Raw genomic sequence first — 24,347 nt, forward strand, 5'->3', positions numbered from 1 at the left:
CTGTTTACATTAAGACACATATCATGCATGAAATAAAATATTTTACAGCAAGCTCACCTTTCATCCAGTCAACAACCTGCTTTGGTGTCCATCTCGTTACAGGGTCCATAGCTTTAAACAGTCCGGAGTTTTTAAATGCTGGATGTTAAAGTATGGAGCATCAGCATTTATGTGCAAAATGTGATGGTTGTTTCATCCCGTCCTCTGTAAATCCAGAATTAAAGCCTAGCGACACGAGCAGCTACTGTATATTATGTGATGTCCGTTTCGTGAAAGAATCGTTTTTTTGAACCGGTTCTTTTACAGGTCGAACCAGTACACCAAATCGGACTGAATCGTTTAAATCAGTTTGCGTCACGAGTCAGTAAATATCCATAAATTACTCTCTTTCAAACGTACTCGAGAATAACTTTGAATCGAAACGGCCAATATCCCAAAGTATATAACATGTATATAACCCTACCTCTTCTAAGCAGCGCTCTACTGTAGTTACTCCAACAGTTCACTGAAGTGTGAGACCTGAAAAGCTGTTGATACTGAGCATGCGCGCACCGATCATGCACACAGGTTCGACATGAGTCACCCGTAAAGCTGATACTATGCAAGTGAGGGAATTTAAATGTATGTAATACATTTATTTAAATTTAATTTTATATTTATTTAATACGAAATTAAACGTATTTTAGATATTCATTGTACAGATAAACACCATTTAAAAATGCAACAAGTGTTCAGTCAAGACATGAACGTGAATTTTACTATCAAATTTATATTCAAAAGTTCTGTATTTTTAAAGTTATTAAAAGCTTGATCGGGGTTTATGTTGAAAGTAACTGAAGACATGCTTTTTCACTGAGAAGTAAAACATACATGTTTGCGGTCAAACCAGCATGCCCTAAAGTTGTTTCTGTTCGCGCGCATGCGACATTACGGTGAGAGAGTGAAATAATTGATTTCAAAATAAAAGCCTCACAAGATTTTCAAAATATTTAATAAATACATCAGACGAAAGAATATTTCAAAACAAAAACATGTAAGTGCTGTATCGTGGAATAAAGTCATGGTTGTGACGGTGCAAGGCAAAGTTAATGCAACACATTCAGCCATAATTTAGTCGCACAAGCCTTTAGTACCTTATTCCATACAGCAAAAAAAAAAAAACTTTTCTCTGGCCAAAAATATGTTTTAAATATATGCTAAATGTATGTTTGAATTTGAAAATATATGTTGATATGAAGGTTAAAACTAAATATATTTTAAAATGTATTTCAAGGGCAAGCAAATACATTTCTGATTTGACATCCCATATGGAAAAAAATGTATTATTGGCCAAAATATATTTTTTATATGCTAAATACAATCTTATTTTATAAAGTATATTTTAGAAGTTGAAAATATGTTACATTGTACCTTTTCAAACCTATTATGTTTAAAGGTTTGTAACAAAAATTTTCTTCCAATGCAACGTGAATATATTTCAATATATACAAAAAATGGCCAAAAATATATTGATGAAAAATATATTGTTTTAAACATAGGCCTATTCCAAAATATTTTTCAGCAAATATATTTTCTGGCCATTTTTGTATTTTTTGAAATACATTTAAAAACATTTTTTTGCCGTATGGGATTGCTTTATAAAACAACATACAAATATTACAAATATTAAAGGAAAAACATTATTATGAAATTATTATGAAGTAATCACTAAAAGCATTCCCTGACCAGCTGTCAACAGAATGTCTTTTACATGTTTGCTAACGTATTGATGGGTGCAGCGGTCATAGCTGTGTTTTATCCTGAAACTGTTTTATTAAAAAAAAACAGTAATGCATCCACACCTAACTATATTAAATAAGTCGGTTAAGACAAACTTTATGTTAGCCAAAAACTTTAAAAAGTTTTAATTGCTTGAGTTTTGATGCCTGTCATACAGTTTATCACTTAGATTGAGTTACTAGGAGGTTAAGGGTGGTTCCTAGGCAGTTTCTAGATTGTTCTGGGTAGCAGAAGCCCAATTGTTTTTAATTTATTTATTTTTGACAGGCTGAGAAGCCAAGTTTGGCTGGAAGGCCTTTATTTTGAAATCAGTCCTCTCACACTCTTACCCTAATGCCTAGTATATGCACGCATTGAAAAACAGCAGGGTGCCTACCTAGACTAGTTGACTGTGGAGGCTGTACTCTGTAACTGGTGCTGAACAACGTCAATGCAGGAATCCTATCCAAGATGATGATGATGATAATGATGATGACGACAGTGATGATTTATTAGTATGAAATGTAAACACACAATTTTACCCTTCTGGTTATGTTGCCATATGTGCTCTTTCTCAATAAACTGTACAGTGTACACACAGATGCATGTTAAAGTTTGGTACTGTAAGAGGTGGACAGGTGTAAATTCATCATCCTAAGGTTAAACAGCAGAATTCCTAAATAAATGTAAAACTTAACCATGCTAAACCAGCTAGTTTGGGCCACTTTTCAGCTGGTCAGGCTGGAAGACCAGCTGACCCATCAGGAATACCAACTTGACCTGGCTGGAAAGACCAGCTTAAACTAGCTAAGACCAGTCGACCAGCTTGGCCAAGCTTCCAGGATGGTTAAGCTGGGTTTAGCTGGTTAAAATTCACAAGCACCCGACGAACTGTTGACTGGATCTAATTAACAGTGCTGCCTTTGTGCAACCATTCATGTGTCTCTTATTAAAGTGTCTGTATGTTGTTTACTGAACATTTTAATGTGTTTTGAGTTTTTTGGGTTGCATACGTCTGCTGTAAACTAATAAAAAAACATTATTAAGAATGAAATTAAAATTTAGTGGTACATTATCCAAATAAGTGTTATTTGAATGATGCTGAAGTGAGTAGAGACTACAGCTATGCCCACTGCATGAAAACAACATGTAGGCCTATGGTTACAATAAATCAGGGAATGTTGGTGTCACGATCATGCCGTGCCCGTGTCTGGGAACACCCAATTCCCATGAGCCTGGAGGCTAAACTGAACGACAGCCATAGTTTACAAATAAACTGAGATTCCTACTTATAGACGCTTTCATGTGGATCTCATATGTCCTTTAACACATTCCAAATAATTCTCAGTATTCCTGCCCTATGGGTGAGAACTTGAAGTGAATGTTAAAAACATTTCTGCCCTTGGAGAATTAAAAAAAAAAAAATTTACCCCAGCTGTCACTTTGCACCTAAAGAGTTCATATAGTACCTCAGAGGTATGATATTGATACCAAAGAGTGCATACTGGTACCAAATGTACAGATATCTGTACCTAAATGCTTGAATAGGAAACTGAATAAATAAAGACAAACAAGCTAAAGACTCAATTTGCTATATAAATGCGGAAATGCCAGTTTGTTGACTGTTTAATAGCTGTTTGCATTACAATAGAGTTAATGCGACATTAAAAGCATTCAGATGAAGTCATTAAGAAATACACTGATACATGGATCACACAATGATAGCGGCAGATAGCCGAATAATAAAAAAATAACATATCACAGAGTGTGTTTGATGGCTAATAAAACAAGAGTCCAAACACAGTGTTTCAATTTACGAGTTCGCATTAACATGTAATTAAATATGCAATAAAGCATATTTGGCATGTTGTCCGAAGGGAGGGCTCCGAAATTTAGCCTGAACCAACAGTACTCCCCCCTCCTTAACTGGGATAGATATACCAGCCGAGGACAGAGACCTCTTTGCTCTGATTGGTTGGATTACATGACCATGCTCCTCCTAAACATAGTTAAATAAACTTAATTTATTGTTTTAAAGGCTACAGGCTAAAAGGCTTATAAAGTACTAACATGTATTAAGTACCAACATTTATTTTTGTACACTGTCAGAAAAAAGGTACGGTACCCTTTAAAAAAGTCCTAATATGAACACTTTAAGTACTTTTTGAAAGCGTACCGCCCCAGTGACAACTTTTGTACCCTTTTGTGTACTGGTTTGCTGGTCTTCTGAGAAATTTGAAAAGGGGAAAAGCCAAGGGACAAAGCAAACAGACAGCATACCCTGTATACTAGACCTGCACCTGGACCACTGATATGTCTTCTGAATTTTAACAGTCCAACAGACATATGCAGTTTTTAGGTGCAGCATAGCTAAAGTGCATCTGGGAAATAGTATCTTGTGACCCCACAAAGTATTTTGAGCGACAAATACGAAAAATGCAAGACACAAATGCTGTAAAAAATCCTGGAAGTGAAACTAGTACCGACTGTGCTTTTCAATAAAATAACTCTTTAGATCAGGTAGGTTTTTTGGCAAAAACATTAGGAGCCTTCAGGGACGGGGTTCTGGCTTTTCTTGTTCAGGTACTCGAGGACAAAGACCTGCAGGATCTTGCTGAGATTGCCGATGGAGGAACGATCCAGATTCTCCTCGTTGTCATCGAAGGTGTGCCACACCGCAGGAAAGGGAGTCGTAATGAGGTGGAGAATTCGGACCCCTGTTAGAACAGAGAAACGCAAAGGCCTAAGATGAATATTTTAAATGCTTTTTAAAGGGGACATATCATGTAAATAAATTTTCTGAATTAATTGGGTCCCCAGTGCTTTTATCAACCTAGAAAATGTGAGAAAAAGATCAACCCAGTAACTTTTGTTTTGGTTAACCATTCCCTGCAAGCGTGTGAAAAAATAAGTAATTGAAATTTGGCTCCCCTTGTGATGTCAGAAAGGGCCCTTAATCTGCACTATGCAACCACGGCACTGCCATTAGTGCAGAGATCAGCTCATTTGCATTTTAAAGGACACACCCAAAAACGGCAATCACTTTTGCTCACACCTACAAAGTGTCAATTTTTACATGACATAATAAATAATCTGTGGATTATTTTGAGCTTAAACTTCACATACGTACTCTGGGGACACCAAAGATGTATTTGAAAAATAATTTAAGAAGTCTTGTGAAATGTCCCCTTTAAATCTCAGAATACGTCTCTTACCTCGGTTGACAAAGGGTATGTGGTCATCCTGAATTAGACCCACATGTAAGTTGGGCCAGAAGTACTGAATCTCATTAGGGTGATCCTCTAGGAGACCAAGTCTATGTAGTCGTCGCTCTACAGTACAGTAAAGAAGATATATAGGTGTTTTTTATTTAAACATTAGTTTATTCAGTTTGTTTTAACCTGTGTAAGAAGTAGCCAACGCTTCACATGTGTCCTTCAGCCAACCCAGGATTCTCAAGTATATTTTACTTGGTTAAATAAAAAATTATTGTTAGGAGTAGTTTCAACCCTGTATGACTTTTGTTTTACGTTCCTCGAAGCCGAACTCAACTAAATTAGTCAGAAAGAGTAAATGGAACGAGTAGATGTAAAAACACAGCAGGAAAATGCTAACCAATATTTTGTAGTCTGGAAAGCCACCGCGTTGTACTGGAGAACTGGTTACCAAAGCGTGGATCAGGACCTCCAATCAAGTCCAATAACACAAACAGATCCTGAGGGGTTAAAAAGCAATATTTTACTTTTGTTGTTTGTAATGCAGTGGCGGCCGGTGACTTCTTTTTTCGAGGGCACTCGATGCGAAGTTCGTCACAACATGTATGTAGCCCGTCATGTGTGATTTATAATTTCAAAATATGTGTTCTGCGCGCCGAGTGTTTTGTCAAAATAAGAGCCCGCTGCAGACGCGTCCAAAGGATTTATGATAAAAGAGACGCTCGTGTTTGCCAGATACTCGCATAATCTCATGCGTAATCAGAGTTTACTGTTAAAGGAGTGTCTTGCGTGTATTTTGTGAACGTGAGCGTCTCTTTTATCATAAACGATTTTGACGCGTGTGCAGCAGGCACTTATTTTGACAAAACACGCGACGCACATGGTTCACATGACGCAACAAACACATTTTTTGAAATCACAAGCAACACACAACACATATTTTGAATTTGCGCCCCTCAGATGAGCAGTCACAAGCCGCCACTGATGTAATGCTGCTTTTACACATAATCTCATGATCTCACTATCTGTGATTTCCAATCTGCATGCATGCAAATGCTGATTTGCATATAATTTGTATTTAAATTCTCCTGCCATGATAAACATTATGGGGCGGTTTCCCGGACAGGGATTAAACTAGTCCTACACTAAAATAAATGTAAGAGCTTTCCAAACTGAAAACAACTTGCACTGACATATCTTAAAATACACCAGTGCCCTTTGTTTTGCCTCAAAATGCATGTAATGTTTTTGATAAGGCTTGTTTGTTAAAACTAGTTATTTTCCTAATTAAACTAAGGCCTAGTCCTGGCTTAAAATAATCCCTCTCCGGGAAACCACCCCTAAATATGTGACCCTGGACCACAAAATCAGTCATAAGGGTACAATTTTTTTTTTAAAATTAAAATATGCTTTCAATGGTTTGCATGGTTTGTTAGGATAGGACAATATTTTGCTTGAGATACAACTATTTAAAAATCTGGAATCTGAAGGTAAAAAAAAATCTAAATTAGGGATGCATATCAATTAATCGTGATTAATCTATAGCAGAATAAAAGTTTTTGTTTACATCATATATGTGTGTGTACTGTGTATAATAACTTTGTATAGTTAAATGCACACACATGCATGTATATATTTAAGCAATGTTTACATGTGTATATACATTTGTATATTTATGTATAATTTATATTATATATAAATATAAATACTTAATATATAAATATATTTTTTTCTTAAAATTATACATGCATGTGTGCATATTTATATATACATAATTATTATACACAGTTCACACACATATATGATGTAAACAAAAACTTTTATTCTGCTATAGATTAATCGCGATTAATTGATATGCATCCCTAATCTAAATATTGAGAAAATCACCTTTAAAGTTGTCCAAATAAAGTCCATAGCAATACATATGTGCATATACATGATATATTTATGGTAGAAAATGTACAAAATATCTTCATGGAACATGATCTTTACTTTAATCTTTTTTGGCAACCGAAAAAAAAACATCAATAATTTTGACCCATACAATGTATTTTTGGCTATTGCGACAAATATACCAGTGAGACTTATGACTGGTTTGTGGTCCAGGGTCGCATTTGTTCCATTTACAAAATTAGTTGCATTTAAATTTTCTTCTTTCATTACACTGGACAGTGGTTGAAGCAAGATAAAAGTAAAATAATGAGTAAAAGCACTCTTTCGATATTTACTGAATGATACAATAGGGTCGATTTCTACTGTATGTAAACTAGGTATTTTCAAGCAGTTTTTGTGAGGGAACCATACAATGCCATCCAGCTGGTTGGTGCTGGTGGACCCGGCCGGGTGCGGTGTTGTCGCCATTTTGTGGGCCAGGTGCCGTGAACCATACAGAGAGTCTTCGGAGGTCCACTGATAGAGCGCCTCCTCTCCATCAAAGAACAACAGCTGTAGGGACACATCTGTACCAGAATCCTGCCAAAAACATCAACACGTACATATACTGACATCTATTGGTGATAGTATATAATGCAGCACAAATAATGTTTGATGGAACAAATATAAAGATATCAAACAACTCTAATGATAATGCCACAAACAATTTTTGATGAATGATAAAATGTAGTTAATTAAAATAAAGTTTGCTGGATGGCTTTCTTTCCTGGATAACTCGTTTAATAGATATAACTTTAACCCTGGAGAACCCAAGAACCCTTTTATTAGCAGCAATTAACATTGGCCAAATTTGACCCGTGGGTTCTCCAGGGTTAAAACTATTTTACTTTGTCTTAAGAACACATTGCAACATGCTAACAACTACTTAAAATGTCTTAGCAACCACATAGCAATGCATGGACAACCATTATGGCACCACACCATACAGATTTTGTTATGCCAGCTATCAAACTCCTCTCATTATAAATTCTGTAAATGTAAAACTATAGTGTACAGCATGTATCTGTGTAATTTCTGTGTTTCCACACCTTTATAGCTTTCAGCTCATCATCTTGGGCTCTTGCCAGTTCTAGGATCATAGAGCAGGGCACGGCAGAGTCTGTGGCCCCCAGAAACTCGCGCCCGTCCCACTGCGGAGGGTAGTATTTCGAGTCAAAGTGGCAAGCAAACACTAACTGACGCTTTGCAGCCGGGTTGAGAGTAGCAATGATGTTGGTAAAGGGAAGCTGGCCGTAAGGAGTATGAGCGTAGAAAGAATCTTCAGTCACTTCCCATCCTGCCTTCAGTGAGCCAAGAGTCGACTTAATATGCTGGAGACAAAGAGAGACTTAGATATTAAAGATGATCAAGTTATAAATATTAGCTCTTTGTCACACGCACACCGACCTGCTGAACGTCTTGGCTTCCCGGTGAGCCTGGGTAGCGCACAACAAGCATGGACTTCAGGTCTTTCTGCCACATCCGGTCGAGATCCGTACGAGCTACAACACTGCTCAGTTCACTGGAGCTCAATGTGGTCGCTGCATGTTTTAGCTGGAGAGAGAGAAAATATGCCAACGTGAGGTTTTACTGATCCTGCTCATTAACATTCTCCATCTGAGCTCATGTTTTGTCTCCACGTTCACAATCTTTGTGATGTTGTTGCATTCATGTGCAGTCTTTTAGACGGCAATCTTGCCTCTTTGTGTGAGGAACACATTATGAAAATTAACCCTGATTTTACTACAGTTAAAAATATATATGGTTACTGTAGTAAATCCATGGTTTTGCAAATGGTAATCAATACATTAAAAAACTTTGCACTGTAAAAAAATATGCAGCATTTTTGTCAAATCTACACATATGTTACGTTCAACTTGATTTTATAAGTTCACAGCCAAAACTTAAAAAAGTAGGTTGAATTGACTTGTAAATCCAAGTTGTTTTTAACTTCATGCTGATTTTTTAAAATAGTTTTTCATAGTTAATTTTGTAAAGGACAGCTTAGAAATTAAGTGTTTTCTATCATCTCCACCATAACTTACACTAATTTGCGTTTGCATATTTAAATTGAACATTGATAAATGTCACCAGCTTGTGTGACCCTCCTAAATGATTTTTTTTTACTTGGTAAAGAGGTGCTATCTGCTGTATCGCTAGTAGAATTTTCATTTTATCTTAAAGGGATAGTTCACCCAAAAATGAAAATTCTGTCATCATTTATTCACACTCACGTTGTTACAAACCCGTATAAATTTCTTTGTTTTGATGAAACAGAGGAAGATATTTTGAGGAATGTTTGTAACCAAAGCGTTTATGAGACTCATTCACTTTCATAGTATTCTTTTTTTCTACTATGGAAGGCTCATGATCGGTTTAGTCAGAACAAAGAAATTTAACAACTTGACAGTGAGAAAATTTTGAATTTTCATTTTAAGGTGAACTATCCCTTTAAAGCAATAACCCTCTGTCGGGGTGGGCGATATGACCAAAATCTTAGCAACATGACGTGGGCGTGTAACCTCGATAGAGACGATAGTCCAAAATCACTACCTGTTGACAAATTTCTAATGGTTTATCATACCTATCGGTTTATCGCTCCCCACTAACCCTCCATGACTTTCAAGACATCCATATGACCAAAACATTTATACTTTACTGCTTAACCTTTTGTTGATTCCTGTGCCCTGTTGCTCGGTGTTTTACCAAATAGAATGCATGCAAAAATCAGTGTTGTCAATCGACTAGGAATCCATATTAAAGTATTTTATCTTCATTTTGTCATGCAACAATTGACGTTAATGATAATTTTGCAGTATGTTATGTTCTTTGCTCTAAATTAATCATATAGATCGGCTTTTACTAAAAATGTGACGTTGTCTGTGATATCCAGACTAAAGTCTCATAGGCCTGGTTTCACAGACAAGGCTTAGCTAAAGGCAGGACTAAGCCTTTAGTTAAATTAAGATGTTTAAGCATCTTTTAGAAACATGCCTTAAAAAAGTATGTTACTGGTCTGTTTTTGAGACAAATCAATGACACTGGCATATTTTATCTGTCACGTATTTTATCTGTCAGTCAGTGCAAGTTATTTTCAGTTAAGACAGCTCAAACATGTGTTTTAGTCTAGGATAGCCTTAAGCCTTGTCTGTGAAATCAGGGGATAATGTAATGATGAGATTATGAGCATCAAAGTTTGATTCAGTCATTGGTTTTAATCTTAGACATAATCTCACTTAGTCAATATTAAAGATATCAAGGTTATATTTTCAAAGAATGTTTTTTACATTTTGTGGGATGATTTTATGTAGAAAACAGTCAATCTAGATTTTCACAAAATCAATAAAGAAATCCTTAAAGGTGCCAAAGAATGCATTGATATAATCTGTTAAATTGTTCTCTGATATCTACATAGAAGGTATGTGGCTTTATTAAGGGCAAAAAACATCTAGAGACATTTTTACATGTCCATTTACAACTATTTGCCTTTATAATGAAATGTCTACTATCACCTTATTCAGAAAGGTCATGAATAATAATGTTGAGCTCTGCTCTGATTGGCTGTTTCTCAGAGCAGCTCCTTTAGTAGCTCTGTGTGTGTGTGTAAACAAATTTTATGTTTGAGTCTGTATCAGATGAAGAGACAGATTTTGAGGAATAATCAATTGCTTGGAGATTGCTAATGAACATTTCTGAGTGGTAAGTTTGTGTTTTTTCAGTATGGATCTGCAAAACGTAACTATAACGTCAATAGTAGAACTTCAGCCTAAATGCTGGCATAAAGCATTAACTAGCATATAGCTCTAACTAAGCAGTCACAACTTTGCATTGTAACAACATTGTAATAAATTGTACATCATGACTGTAACGTCATCTGGAAAAAGAAGACTGTTGTTGTTGTCACAGTTGGTGTTATGTTGAGATTGGTTTGTTTTCCAGCGGTCTTTTGCATGCACAAGGTTTACATATGAAGGAGGAAAAAATCGTGTTTAAGGCTCCCGAAATGTCATTTCCATGTACAGAACTCGTATTATTCATCTATGCCGATGTAAATACAGTTTTACATTCTACGGCACCTTTAAGTTACATGGTAAGCCAAGGACAAATTCAGTGACTCCTATTATAGTCACGTAAACATATGGTAATTACACTCTTGCTTAACTTTAATGTTCCAGCTGAACAAGTCAACGCTTGTTTGCAGGAAGAAATAACACAGTGCATACATCTGGAAGATAATTATGCGTTCAAACTAAACCGTACAGGGCAACAAAATGTTTCTGAAAGGAGAGAAAAAACATTCACAAAAGATATGATGCTGCTGTATGAAAGGCTGTTGATTATATTTTGTTCAGTGAAAACTGAGCAGGAAACCATTTTAAAACTGCTAAACAAATTCAGCCCTAACCAAATGAACCCACATGAATCATGACAACCTCTGACGGCTGTTTTTGTTTGATCTCAAAGTCCAGGTTTTCTTCTGATGTGACTATTGATTGTCATTGTGTCAAGGTCCTTGTAGTGAATGTTGATAAAACATCTAGCAGATTAAATCAGCTGTTTCATATAGTTTGTGAATCTATAAATATCAAGATACTAGTCGATCAATGATGGGAACCTGCTGCCATAGCAACAAGACAATGAGAGATGGCTGAGCAACATGAACTGGAGCTTAAGATGCAAGTAACCAAAACATCTGCAAAGTCAAAGAGCAAATCTCCTTCTCATTGGTCAATTTATACAATTAAACATTTACTAGATTGTTAAAATTAAAAAGAACATTCCCATCAAATAAAAAAATGAATAAAATTGAACAAAAGTGAGGAATTAAAATCATTATATTGGATAGGTTCGTCAATGAAGTCAGAAAAAGATCTACTTGAAACAGATTAAACATTGTACCTGTTTTTAGGTTTATAGATTCAGTGCATGGTTTAGAAGCTGTGATTTTATATAAAAGCCCTCATAAATGGACAGATTAAAATAGCACAAATAAAAGCATTAGTTGTATAAAGGTTGATACCTTATCCTGCCGCCACAGATCAGTGTCGCAGCGCGTCAGCGTTGTCAGGATGCTGATGACCGACAGAAGACGCGCACTCGTGAACGCGGCCATCTCCTCCTGTTTAAAAACTGTATATAGCGTACTGCCAGCGCGACCTCCCAGCCTCGAGGCACCACGGATCATGTGAGAGAGGATAACCTACGAATCATACTATAGCGAAGGCAGGTCTCATGAATATTAATCCCGCTCTATGACGTATGCTTAAAACATTGGTAAGTAAGAGTGATTTGTTTATCCTTTTATCCTGACTGATAATCTAACTATTTTATCCTGACTGATAATCTAACTATGTAAAACATTTTGTTCTTTGTGGAATTGACTTATAATAATAATTTAAAAAATTATAATCATAAAAGACATTGGAAACGAATCATGCTATGTTAAGCTCATGAAAATTAATTAACATAAGTAGATGCTCTTTCAGTGCTCTGAAGATGACCAGAGGTTACCAAGCAACGTCAGCACTCAGCACGTCCTCATTAATATTCATGAGATCCATATGGATGCAAAACAAAGAGCCTACTCTCCATAAGAGAGTTCTGTTGCTTTGTTTAATTTGCACACCTTATAAATATTTTCAGCATTTAGTTGATTTTGGTTGTAGATGACTTCTACATGATAATTTTCAGTGACATAAATAAACGAAATAAGCATAATTAAAAGATCGAAGAGATTATGTGTTAAGAAATGGCTTATGGCTCACAATAAATTATAATAGCAAGATATTAGGGTGAATCGATTTTAATCGAAAAGATTTTAATACTAAACTTAACTACTATTACCTACGACTTTTAAACTGATCGATTAAATGACTGCAAATCTCCATGTTACAAAAAATATGTGAAAAATAATGTGAAATACCTATAATCGATTTATGAAAACTTTAGTATCACGTGGTGCGGTGATGTCGCACGTGGCTGCACGCACGCGGAAACCCGGAAGTGTTTTGCAGCGTGCGAGTCTGTTATTTGGATAGTGTCACTTTATATGTTTTTCGTTTGCTTGCTAATAAAATATCAATTTCGAGGTGACTGCTCATGATGGATGACACAATTTTAAGTTTGAAGACAAAACTTTTGGATAAAGAAAGGGAGATTGCAGATTTGAAGAAGAAACTTGATCAAATGGAAAAGGTCTACAATCATTTATATACTTTATTCAGGCAACTTTTTGTAAAGATGAGCGTTTCTACAAATCAGATGCATTTATGTCCTTTATTAACATACAGTTGTAAAAAGACTAACAGTAGTTGATATGAACCCATATTGCATCATTACAGGCATTTTTCTAAACACACCAACAATAATGCAATTTATTAATACTTTTTATCCTTTGGTATTATCGAATACACACATATTGGTGAACATTTAAGGTACTGCTAGTAATAGTTGTGTTTCTTCATACTCTCATGCAGATTGAAGACTTTGTCTTGTCTTAAAAATGACATTTTTCTCAGGGAAACTCAATATTAACAGAGTTGCAGGAGAAGGTCACTGATCTCCCACCTTTGAAATCTACAGCAACATTAAACAATGATGACATCATGCGATACAGCAGACAGCTCCTCCTACCCCAACTGGGTGTTAAAGGTTACACATTAAATTTTATTATATTACTTTACAATATAGTTTAGTATATAAAACATTACATTAAACATTCAAAGTGTGTGATTAATATATTTGCTTTCCTCCCAGGCCAGGTGTCCCTGTCTAATAAATCTGTTCTGGTTGTGGGATGTGGAGGTTTAGGTTGTCCTCTTGCACAGTATCTCGCCGCAGCTGGAATAGGTAAACTTGTGGGCTTTTTAAATGTAGAAGTTATTTTATGTTTTTAAAGAGTAAATTACATTAGTTTGGCTGAATGTGACAGTAGCTATTACAACAACAACCCTTAAAGGGATAGTTCACCCAAAAATGAAAAAACTGTCATCATTTACTAACTCTCATGTTTTTACAACCTGTATACATTTCCCTGTTTTCTGATAAACAAGAAGGAAGATATTTTGAGGAATGTTTGTAACCAAACATTCACTTCTATAGTAGGAAAAAAGAGTACTATGGAAGTGAATGGGGCTCACAAACGGTTTGCACAATTACACAAATGCTGAATCACAAAGACTGCTAGCATTTCTTGGCTATAGTTTTTATGTAATTTGTGTTTTCAGGTCGTTTGGGTCTGTTGGATTATGATGTGGTTGATATGAGTAACCTGCACAGACAGGTGCTTCATACAGAACTGACTCTAGGTCAGCCTAAAGCCCTCTCTGCAGCCCAGGCCATCAGCAGGTACTTCCTCACTAAATCTCATTTACACAATCACACAATGAATTCACTATGAATAAAACTGATGGAGAAACACCCATTAAATCTTATGTCCTAGATGTTTTTGACTTTAAACCTGATGCATGGTGTCATTTTTAACTGGAGAACTAATGGGGGTCTGTTCTTCACACAAAGTTGTCATACGCACCCCAGAACATTTAAACTAAATTGTTCAAGAAGTTGTGTACTTCATGGTTGTGTATTTACATTATATTTTGTACTTACAGGTTAAACTCTGCGGTGCAGTGCATTCCCTATCACATTCAGCTTTCCAGAGAAAATGCCATCAAACTCATTCAACAGTATCCACTGTCATTCACCTCATGACATAATAACCTTAAACCTTACCTAAGTCTACCCGTTGGCTCCTTGACTTTGTGTTCTTATGTATGACATTGTGGCAGACTGTTCAGACAATGTTCCTACTAGGTATCTTGTAAATGATGCCTGTGTACTGACCGGCAAGCCTTTAGTGTCAGCCAGCGCTTTACGAATGGAGGGACAGGTAGGAGTTTTAATAAATGTGCACATCAAACTTGCAACCAATCCAATATTTCAGTTTTAATCTGTTTTCTCCTATGACCTATTCCTCTATAAGTGAGCATTTCTTTTCTTTTCTGACATGTAGCTCACCGTGTATAACTACAGAGGAGGGCCGTGTTACAGGTGTTTATACCCTTCACCTCCTCCACCTGAGACTGTCACTAACTGTTCTGATGGAGGAGTTTTGGGAGTGGGTCAGTCTTTACACAACAACCTGATGTGATTCGACTCACATCATTAGTTCAAATGCTTCTTCGTTTCTTTTAATGCTTGCACTTTATTGATATTCTTCAAATATTTCACTTTGATTAAACCTAAATTATTTAATTTACAGATTTCTCTCCAATGTGACTCTGGACCACAAAACCAGTCATAGGGGTACATTTTCTTGAAATTGAAATATTATTTGCCCGAGATACAACTATTTGTTAAATTGGGATCTGATGGTGCTCAAAATAAAATAAAATAGCCTTTAACGTTGTCCAAAGTTTGTCATAAGCAACCGCATCCACTCACAGAGAAATTTTGGGTAGGAAATGTCCAAAATATCTTTGTGGAACGTGATCTTTACCTAATATCTTAATGATTTTTGTCTTTTGCTACAAATATACCTGTGTGACTTACTGGTTTTGTGGTCTGGGGTTGCACATTTTCTTTGAATTAATGTTTTTTAGCTAAATATTATTCGCATTTGCCACACCAAATTTAAGTATCTACACCTCAACATCAGATTAGTTTTGTTTATAGTTTTTTGTGAAACTGTGCAGAAAAAAAGAAGATTTGTAACTGAAAAATAGAGCACTTTTATTAAATTTTTTACATTCAAAATACTTTAAACCCTTTTGAAGCTTTTTGTTTTAAAAACTTCAAACTTAAATTGAATAAGTACAAAGTTTGAATATATTCACTTGATACTTGCAAATGGTCATTTTTTTTTACGTCAGTGTAAAGTCCAATATTAAATGTGTACTCAGTTTCTCACACCACAGAAAAATGTGTTATTAACCACCGAGCCAAATTTGAGTAAAAAAAATCTTGGAAAAACATGCAGGATTTTCTGCTCTCAAACGCTGGAGGCGTGTCCACTGATGGTGCTGAAACCACGCCCACTCGTGGAAAAGTTGCCATCCCTCTCAACTTTTAAACACTGCTATAATTTAAATGGATGCTCACAATTGTTTTAGGGGCGGGGCCATGCTCTGTGGCTCCAGTGCATCATCGAGCCACCATTGTAGCCCCGCCTAAATAATCTTAAGTTCTTCTACACATCCAACAAAAACGTGTTAGCTTTGACATTTTTTCTGTATATTTTTGCTGGCTTGCAAGCACTTCTGGAAAAGCAAAATTAGCTTTTTTTACCTTCATGTTGTAAGATTTAATATTGAGGATATGACTTCGACATGATTTATTTTTGATATCTTGCAGTGCCTGGTATAATGGGTTGCCTTCAAGCATTAGAAGTACTGAAAATTGCATCTGGTCAAGGTTGTATCCTTTCCAGCCAAGTTCAACTAAAACAACCACAGCCTATTAACACAATACAAGTGAACTGATCTTTAACTGATCTGTTCAGCTTCATTTGAGAAGCAGCTGTTGATGTTTGATGGCCAGGATGGACGGTTTCGCTCCATACGTCTACGGGCCAAGCAGTCGGAGTGTGCGGTGTGTGGAGAGACGCCTACAGTAACCCAACTACAGGACTATGAGCGCTTCTGTGGCTCCGCTGCCACTGATAAGGTTATACTTTTGTTTTTTACATTCATGCATTTGGCAGACACTTTTATTTAAAGTGACTAAAGTACATTCAAGTTACCTTTTTAGTGTGTGTGCACTGGGAATCAAACCCATGACCTTTGAACTACTAATGTAATGCTCTTGCGGTTGAGCTACAGGAACGATGCAGTGTTGTTCTGCATGGTGACTGAAAGCCATATGTAAAAAAAAAACAACAACAAAACTTTGATTGTCTGATATAATGATTTTAAAATTAGTCTGAGATGGGTGTCGGATCATTCATGGCTTTCAGAAGCGCTACAGCATTCATACTGTGTAAAAGAAAAGGTTGATTTATACTCTGTTTTGATCTCATTTTCAGTGTCTAAGACTGAATCTTTTGACTAAGGAACAGAGGGTCTCTGTGCAGGTATAGATTCATGAATTTTGTCCATGCATAGTAATGTTTCTTAAAAAGGAGTGTTTAAGTTTAAATTTGGTCGTTTAGATTGTATCTTTAGATGAACTCAAGCCTGTTGATTTCTGAGAAAAATGTGCAGCGTTAGTAAAGCAGATCTGATTTATGCTTAGTTTTCCTCCTTAAACTTTACATACTGTATGATTCATGACTCATTGCAGGAGTATAAAGAGATTCTCGACAGCTCAACTCCTCATCTCCTGCTTGACGTTCGGCCCAAAGTTGAGGTGGACATTTGTCATCTGCCATTCTCAATCAGTATCCTTTTCATTGCTATGTCCTTAAAGGTGCATTCTGTAACTTTTAGAGGGATCTCTTGACAGAAATGCAATATAATCTACATGGCCGCATTATCAGTGGTGTATAAAGACCTGACATAATGAATTATATTGTTTTTATTACCTTAGAATGAGACGTTTTTGTCTTCATACACCGCAGGTCCCCTTACATGGAAGTCACCGTTTCCCACCGCCATGTTTATACAGTAAAGGGCCATTCACATTATAACTATAAAAAATATAGTTTTGATAGTAATGATAAAGATACAATGAATGTATCACAGAATTGCATCAAAGAGTGGCATCTTAGGGTTACAAAGTCTCCATAACAATTATCAGAACCTCTATACATGCCAACAAGCTGTTTGGGAGGCATGCAAGGAAAAAGCCTTTTCTCACAAAGGTAAACATCTGGAGTTTGCTAAGCGGTACTGTAACTTCAACTGGGATCATGTGCTTTGGTCAGATGAGATTGAGCTTTTTGGCAACAAACACTCTAAGTGGGTCTGGCGTAAAACAAAAGATGAGTATGCTAAAAAGCACCTCATGCCCACCGTGAAATATGGTGGAGGATCTGTGATGCTGTGGGCCTGTTTCTCTTCCAAAGGCTCTCAGAACCTTGTTAGGGTGCATGGCATTATGAATGCTTTGAAATACCAGGACATTTTAAATAAAAACCTCGGGCCTGTGGCAAAATCTACACAAAAATAGTTCAGCAGTCACAAACTCAAGGTCCTCCCATGGCCATCTCAGTCCCCAGATTTCAACCCAATCGAAAACCTGTGGGGCGAGCTAAAGAAGAGAGGACCCAGGACACTGGATGATCTAGAAAGATTATGCAAAGAAGAATGGTCAAAGATCCTTCTCTCTGTGTTCTCCAATCTTGTGAAATATTATAGGAGGAGATTAAGTGCTGTCGTGTTGGCAAAAGGGGGTTGTAGAAAGTATTAATATCAGGGGTGCGAATAATTGTGGAACGCATGATTTCAAGTTTTTTTTCTTTTTCTAAACATGTAAATTCTTTACCACCAAAGTAATGTACTTAAATCAAAGGTTGGATTTTTGTCTTTTTTTGCATTTGGGTTCTATGTTGTTTAAATAAAAAGGAGAATTTTTAGAAGTCCACGACCACATATTAAACAGGGGTGCCAATAATTGTGGGGGGCACTGTAGATTACCTAGGAAACCAAAACATTTGTTATTTTCGAGGAGGCATTTGTTCAGGAGATCAGTTTAGCAGCTAGTCAGACCATTAAAAAAACGAAACCGGAATTAAGGTTCGGATCCAGACGTGTATCACGTGCGTCCGATGAAACCGTCTACACACCGCTGGTGATGTGGTTGTGTAGATTGTGTTGCATTTCTGTCAAGAGATCCTTATAAAAGTTACACAGTGCACCTTTAAAATATAAATTTAATTTAAAAATGGCTTAGAAAAGGTTTGATATAACCCAAGTTATGTTAATGTATTGATTTGGGTCAGAGTGTGATTTATTTATGTATGTGTTTAACGTTAATGGTGCATGCTAAAGCAAGTTTTCATAATTGTATTGTTTGTACTAATATATAACTCTTTATCTCATAGTCCTTGAGGATAGGTGTGTTTTTTTTAACCATCAAGACTTTTGTCTCCCATGTTACAGCCCACCAGACCAAAAGTACCACATTCTTATCTAGGGAACAGAATATACTGTAATAGTGTATTAGAGGAGGACTGTTTTGACTTGGGCTTGTACAGAAAGACACTAAAACTGCTATGATTGCTTGTTTTGTACAGGCAATAACCATTTGCTTTTTTCAGAAAATGTAAAACTAGTTAATTTTCTCAACTTATATGACACAGACATTCCACTTGCTAGTTTAGAGGAGAAGAAATCTGAGCACATTGCACAGTTAAAGGATAAAATCGGTGAACTTAAACAACAGCGGAGAATCTCATCAGAAGTCCCAGGTAGAAGCGTATCACATAATTCTTTCAATATTTTTTATAGCACCGATTATCAATATTTTTTCACTGTTCCCTTTCACCTCAGTGTTGCCTTAAAGTTTTGAATTAACATCAACATATGCGTACTTTGAATGAGTCTGAATGAGTACTGCACACAGTAAACGCTTGTCTGACCACCCAAAGCCCGCAGCCATCCCTCATTAGGCTTAATAAGCTTTAGCACACACAAAATGTTGACAGATACCTCGATTTACTTGAATAGCCAATAAGGGTGGAGATCATGAGGTTGCTAACTAATTATTTACTAACACAGAACTGAAATAGTCTTCAGAAACAGCTGGCCCACTATGTAATGAAAGTACTTTATAGTTTGAGATGTGAAGCTCAATTTGAGCCAGTCAAGTCCAGGCCCTGATTTTAACCTGGATACGGCTGAGAAATGGAAAATTTCATGGTAGTACCGCAAGGAAAAGTTAGGAAATACCCCAAGGTGTATGTTACTGTATATCAACACCCTTCTGTGAGGGTTTTTTAATGTAATTTAGTAAAAATATAAAAGATATGTTGGAAATAAGCTTATTTTTTTGTTTCACCTCTTTCTTTAGTGTTTGTTGTGTGTAAACTTGGCAATGATTCTCAGAAGGCAGTTCAGGTCCTGGAGAAGATGTCTGGAAAAGACATTGAGGAGGTTACGCTGAAGGACATCAGTGGAGGATTGATGGCATGGGCTAACAAAATAGACCCCTCTTTTCCACAATATTGACTGTATTTTGGTACTGATTTTATGAATAAAAATAATAAATATTAAAGAATGTGATGTTCTTTCCATTTACCTTAATTGATTGTTTTATCAAAGAATTTGTTTCAAGTGTTTTGACATACTTAAATTATTATATGTTTATGTAAGTTTCTCTTGCGTCATTCTTCAACTGGAGTGCCAAATGACAGGCAGAATTAGTAAAAACACTTTATTTTAAAAAAGGTTATTGCTATGTTATGTAATATAAAATATATGTAATAACCACGTAATGTGCATTAAAATTGTTCAATTGTTGCAGTACATCACAGGATATCTCTCTGAGGCAGGAACATGTTGATATTTTTACTATCAAACTTTATTCAACTCAAATATGTATTTTAAAACTGCATCATACACTGTAAAAAAATGTGTTGCACTTAAATGTTTTAAGTTTAAACAACTTTAATTAACAAGTAATTTCAACTTTCTTTACTAGTGAGGAGTTGTTATAAATTAAAAAAAATAAAGTTAAATGGGTTTAAGTTATTACAACTTAAACATTTAAGTGCAACAAGGAATTTTTTATTAAAATGTTTTAATTTTTGAGAATTAGAAAGACACCACCTGCCACCACAAATTAAGAATAAAACTCATACAGTGTACAGTGTTGGATGTAACAAGTTACTAATTACTTACTAATTTAGTTTCTTTTTTTTTTGAAAAAGTAAAGTAGGGGATTACTCTTATTTTTCCAGTTTAATTACAGTTACTTCTGATGTAATTGAACTAAATACTGTGTATAGACTGTAGAACAATTATATAATATATTTTATAATACAATAGTGGATTTAACATCTAAATTTATAAGGTGTAAGGTTAAAATGCATTTTTTATTTATTCTTCTCACTTTAAATACTTTGGTAAGTTAATAGGAATAATGGTAAAACTCTAGTGTAGTTTCAAATTCTCACTATTAACTGGTTGGTTATTAGCATTAATATTACTGAGATGTGGTTGTTTAGTACCAAAAAAGCACTTATTAATGCCTGAGTCTGCAAAACCTTATTCTACATCCTTAATCCAACCAATTCCTATCAATACTTAAACTTAATAACTACTTTAATAAGTGTTAATAAGCAGTAATTAGGAGTATATTGAGGCAAAAGTAGTTAATAGTTAGTTTTATATGATTTATTAATCGTTGTATCATTTACTAAATAGGATTTAGAATATAATTAGTAATAAATAATACTTTTTGGAGAGAGTAATTTTTACAGTCTATTACTAATTAGTAACTAGTAATTAATGATTTTTTGAGTAACTTACCCAACACTGACTGTGTACCATTAGTTTATATTTAAAGTTTCTTAATTTAGACAGTTTTTCGTATTAATCAATGTGAAAAAATAGCAGGGTATCTCTTTTAATAAAATGATATACCTTTAAATAACAATAAATTCAAAGCCAGACCAAAACATCTCAATACATTTATTTCGCAATTTAATGACGTACATTATTTCATATTTTTAAGATGTTAGGTTTATTAAAATGGAAATCCGAGTACTTGAACGAACAATCATCACACATCACAAGATGTACGGTAGCGGTAACATTCAGAACGTTCTGAGGCGTAATTGCGTCACAGAGGCTGCGGAATGACGCCGCAAGAGGGCGCGCGCGCGCCCCTCAGCTCTCACATAACGGAAACTGCGCGAGAGCGACATGCGCGTCAGGCGGAGAGAGGAGCAAGAGAAAAACATTTTTGCACTTATCAAGCTCAACTTCAGCCCTGCCGTTTCCTTCAGCATTTATTCGTATTTTTTTCCCACGCAGGGCTGCTTGTTTTTCAGCGGCCACGAGGAACAGATAGTAGCGTACGCGAGCTTCTTACGTCTTATGAAAGTTTTCCAGTCCAGCTGAAGTAACCGAGCGATGCTCAGCAGGCTGTTTTAAAACGCCAAAGCTGTGAAGAAGAAAGCCCGAAGAGTTCAAGTTTACTTTCCATTGATGGTAAGCTTTTTTCTTTTCGGTCGAGCTATTAAGGAAACGCCTTTCCAGTATTAATGGGTCTCTATGTATGAGTGAAGCGATGATGGTTTCTGAGGTCTTCCGATTCTGCCGTTCATGATAAAGCTCGAACAAAGACATTGTATAACTTGTTTTGCTGGTATTTGTGGTTTCGTGCCAGTTATGCGATCTGGGGTGGGAGGGTCTCCAGATGTGCTTCCAGATGTTCTTCATAGCAGAAGATACAAAATGTGCAAAACATTTACATTTACAGTGCATTCAGTCTGAACATTTCTTTATCAATATGTGTGGGCTCGAACCTATGACTATTGCTAACTCAATGCTGAGCTACATGAGCACACTTTACATTTTCGTAATCCACACAAGATATTAAGTTATGCTTTGGTTTAAATGTTTAGTATTAACTTTAAATGTAGTAGAAGTGACTACTGCATCCTGATTTAGGGAATTGTGGAATAAGAACAAGATGTAAAACCTCTTTTGTCTCAAACAGGAATGAGAGTTTGAATGGTTTACAATGGCAGTCACTTTGACAAGCATCACGCTGGCATCCTGACAGCTCAGCTTCAATCCAACATGCCCAACACACGCTGGAGACTGCGCAGACGGCAGTGAAGTATGCAATCCGGGCCATTCTAACTGGGCAAGAAATATTTGAAGATCGAGGATTGCACATGCCTGTGGCATTTCCCTTTCACCTGCCTTAGGACGGCGTGTTTTTATTAAAACAGTGGCTCGGTGGACATCAGCCACAGTTACGAGCTTGTCAACCCCAGTTTTACACAGTGGCCCTTTCAATCTGCGGAGGAAACTAATGTCTGCCAGTAGTAGCACTTCTCCTTTGACCTTACCTAAACACTTCGTCCATTCTCAGCATCAGACTGCACCCCCAACCCCGTCTCCGTCACCCAGCCCTCCGGTGCCGCTCTACGCCCGCCTCTCTAATGGCAATCACAGTGTGCCGAGTCCCACGAGCTCCATTCATGGAGTCTCTTTCCTCCTTCAGATCGGACTCACCAGGGAGATGGTGACCCTGGAGCCGCACGATCTGTCACTCAGTTCTGTTAAGGACTTGGTCTGCTCCATAGTCGATCAAAAGGTAAATAAAGGTTCATCGATATCTCTTACTGACATGTTTTACTCGCTTCAATCAACAGTCACATAGACATTTAGGTGTTTAAAATGGGGAGCTTAATGTGCGAAGCACACAACTTATCTCCGTATTCGAGGCCTTGGTTAAAAAGATTATGCTGTTTTTGAAACTGAATTTGGGTAATTTAATTTCTATTAAAGAGTAAGAATAATTAACTGAAGTGTATCCTGTAATCTTCAGGAAGTTGATTTATATGGATTAGTATGAGGGGCATTAGTGATTGTTTTTCATTCAATCACATCTAAATCTGCTCTGATCCGCATGCATTTTTATAAAAACAACAGACGAGGTGGGTTTCCATTGGTCAGGGGGTGAGAAAGGGATGGTTGGGATTTTCTGACCTCAGTCATTGTTTTAGTAGAAAAGTATAGGATCTATCCATCAACATCCTCAGCATCTTTTTTAATTCAATTCAATTTTATTTATATAGAGCTTTTCACAATTGGTAATTGTTTCAAAGCAGCTTTACATTAAAAGAAGCATATTAAAATACATCGGCTATGAATAAACTTTACAAGCGAGCGTATTAATAATGTATCGTATACAAGATGGTGCTAAGTAAAGCCAAAGTCGGCAGACTTTCCTGGGGTTGAAAAAACCTCCAGACTTTTCAGCCAGGAGGGAAAAAAGTCCTAGGAGGAAAAAAAACCTTAGGATATATATATAATCTCCTAAAGGTTTTTTCCTGCTAGGACTATATGGGATGTAAACGGTATGTAAACAGATAAGGAGATTTAACGGTTTCCGTCTGTGGTCGTTGGTCAGGCACGAGCCAGGGAGAGAGAAACAAAATCCTATTAGCGTAGGGGCGGTTGCATTTAATGCAAGTGTCACACAGTGTTGTGTTTTAATATATGCTTGGTTCCAGACAGGCTAGCTATTGCGGCATTAGTATATATTACCCAGACGAGTTATGTGAATGCTTTATGACACTTCGATAGGATCTAGCTTAGCCCCATTCATTCAACGGCACCAATCAGAGACAAAGCCAGAAGTGACCAAACACATCAACGTTTTCCCTATTCAAGACGAGCAGCTACACGAGCAAGCCTGGTGGCACAAAACAAAACGTAGCGCTTCTCTAAGCGGATTTAAAAGAGGAACTATATTTTATGGCATAATAGTACTTTTGGGAGTACTTCGACTCGCCTGAAAAGTCCGCTCCCCTTCTCCCTCTCA

General features: G+C 36.4%; 4 protein-coding genes across 5 annotated transcripts in view; 2 read left to right on the plus strand and 2 right to left on the minus strand.

The window, feature by feature from the left end:
• Positions 1-559, minus strand: part of LOC129417465 (connector enhancer of kinase suppressor of ras 3) — a 49,015-nt gene extending 48,456 nt beyond the window's left edge. The window contains 1 exon segment of the mRNA XM_055172157.2: positions 58-559. Coding sequence (XP_055028132.2) covers positions 58-109 — 52 coding nt within the window. The 5' untranslated portion in view covers positions 110-559.
• A 2,782-nt stretch (positions 560-3,341) lies between these two features.
• On the minus strand, positions 3,342-12,097 carry qpct (glutaminyl-peptide cyclotransferase). The gene is made up of 7 exons (XM_055172487.2): positions 11,926-12,097; positions 8,313-8,459; positions 7,955-8,236; positions 7,278-7,445; positions 5,374-5,473; positions 4,974-5,090; positions 3,342-4,475 (listed from the first exon to the last, which is right to left on the minus strand). Exons 1-7 carry the CDS (start codon positions 12,088-12,090, stop codon positions 4,300-4,302), a joined length of 1,155 nt encoding a protein of 384 aa, XP_055028462.1. The 5' UTR covers positions 12,091-12,097; the 3' UTR covers positions 3,342-4,299.
• A 907-nt stretch (positions 12,098-13,004) lies between these two features.
• On the plus strand, positions 13,005-20,060 carry mocs3 (molybdenum cofactor synthesis 3). Its single transcript, XM_055172488.2, has 13 exons — positions 13,005-13,100; positions 13,424-13,556; positions 13,662-13,754; positions 14,132-14,252; positions 14,516-14,590; positions 14,676-14,793; positions 14,917-15,025; positions 16,257-16,319; positions 16,405-16,568; positions 16,927-16,974; positions 17,184-17,280; positions 19,144-19,251; positions 19,854-20,060. The coding sequence occupies exons 1-13, from the start codon at positions 13,005-13,007 to the stop codon at positions 20,009-20,011; spliced, it is 1,383 nt and encodes a 460-aa protein (XP_055028463.2). The 3' UTR covers positions 20,012-20,060.
• Positions 20,061-21,669: 1,609 nt separating this feature from the next.
• The window catches only part of prkd3 (protein kinase D3), a 57,262-nt gene continuing 54,584 nt past the window's right edge, over positions 21,670-24,347 (plus strand). For both annotated transcript variants that reach the window (XM_055173169.2, XM_055173170.2), the window contains exons 1-2: positions 21,670-21,997; positions 22,509-23,114. In XM_055173169.2, the coding sequence (XP_055029144.1) occupies positions 22,830-23,114 (285 nt within the window). In that variant the 5' untranslated portion in view covers positions 21,670-21,997; positions 22,509-22,829. The remainder of the gene's footprint in view (positions 21,998-22,508; positions 23,115-24,347) is intronic.

Source organism: Misgurnus anguillicaudatus, chromosome 7 (assembly GCF_027580225.2).
Source record: "Misgurnus anguillicaudatus chromosome 7, ASM2758022v2, whole genome shotgun sequence".
Taxonomy (NCBI): Eukaryota; Metazoa; Chordata; class Actinopteri; order Cypriniformes; family Cobitidae; genus Misgurnus; species Misgurnus anguillicaudatus.

Coding starts and splice junctions, on each gene's coding strand:
- qpct (XM_055172487.2), bottom strand. CDS start 12,090: ATGATCCGTGGTGCCTCGAGGCTGGGAGGTCGCGCTGGCAGTACGCTA. Junction 5,474..7,277: donor CCAACCAGCTGGATGGCATT/GTATGGTTCCCT, acceptor TTAACCCCTCAG/GATCTGTTTGTGTTATTGGA. Junction 4,476..4,973: donor CATACCCTTTGTCAACCGAG/GTAAGAGACGTA, acceptor CTGTTCTAACAG/GGGTCCGAATTCTCCACCTC.
- mocs3 (XM_055172488.2), top strand. CDS start 13,005: ATGATGGATGACACAATTTTAAGTTTGAAGACAAAACTTTTGGATAAA. Junction 13,755..14,131: donor TCTCGCCGCAGCTGGAATAG/GTAAACTTGTGG, acceptor TTGTGTTTTCAG/GTCGTTTGGGTCTGTTGGAT. Junction 16,569..16,926: donor GCTCCGCTGCCACTGATAAG/GTTATACTTTTG, acceptor TCTCATTTTCAG/TGTCTAAGACTGAATCTTTT.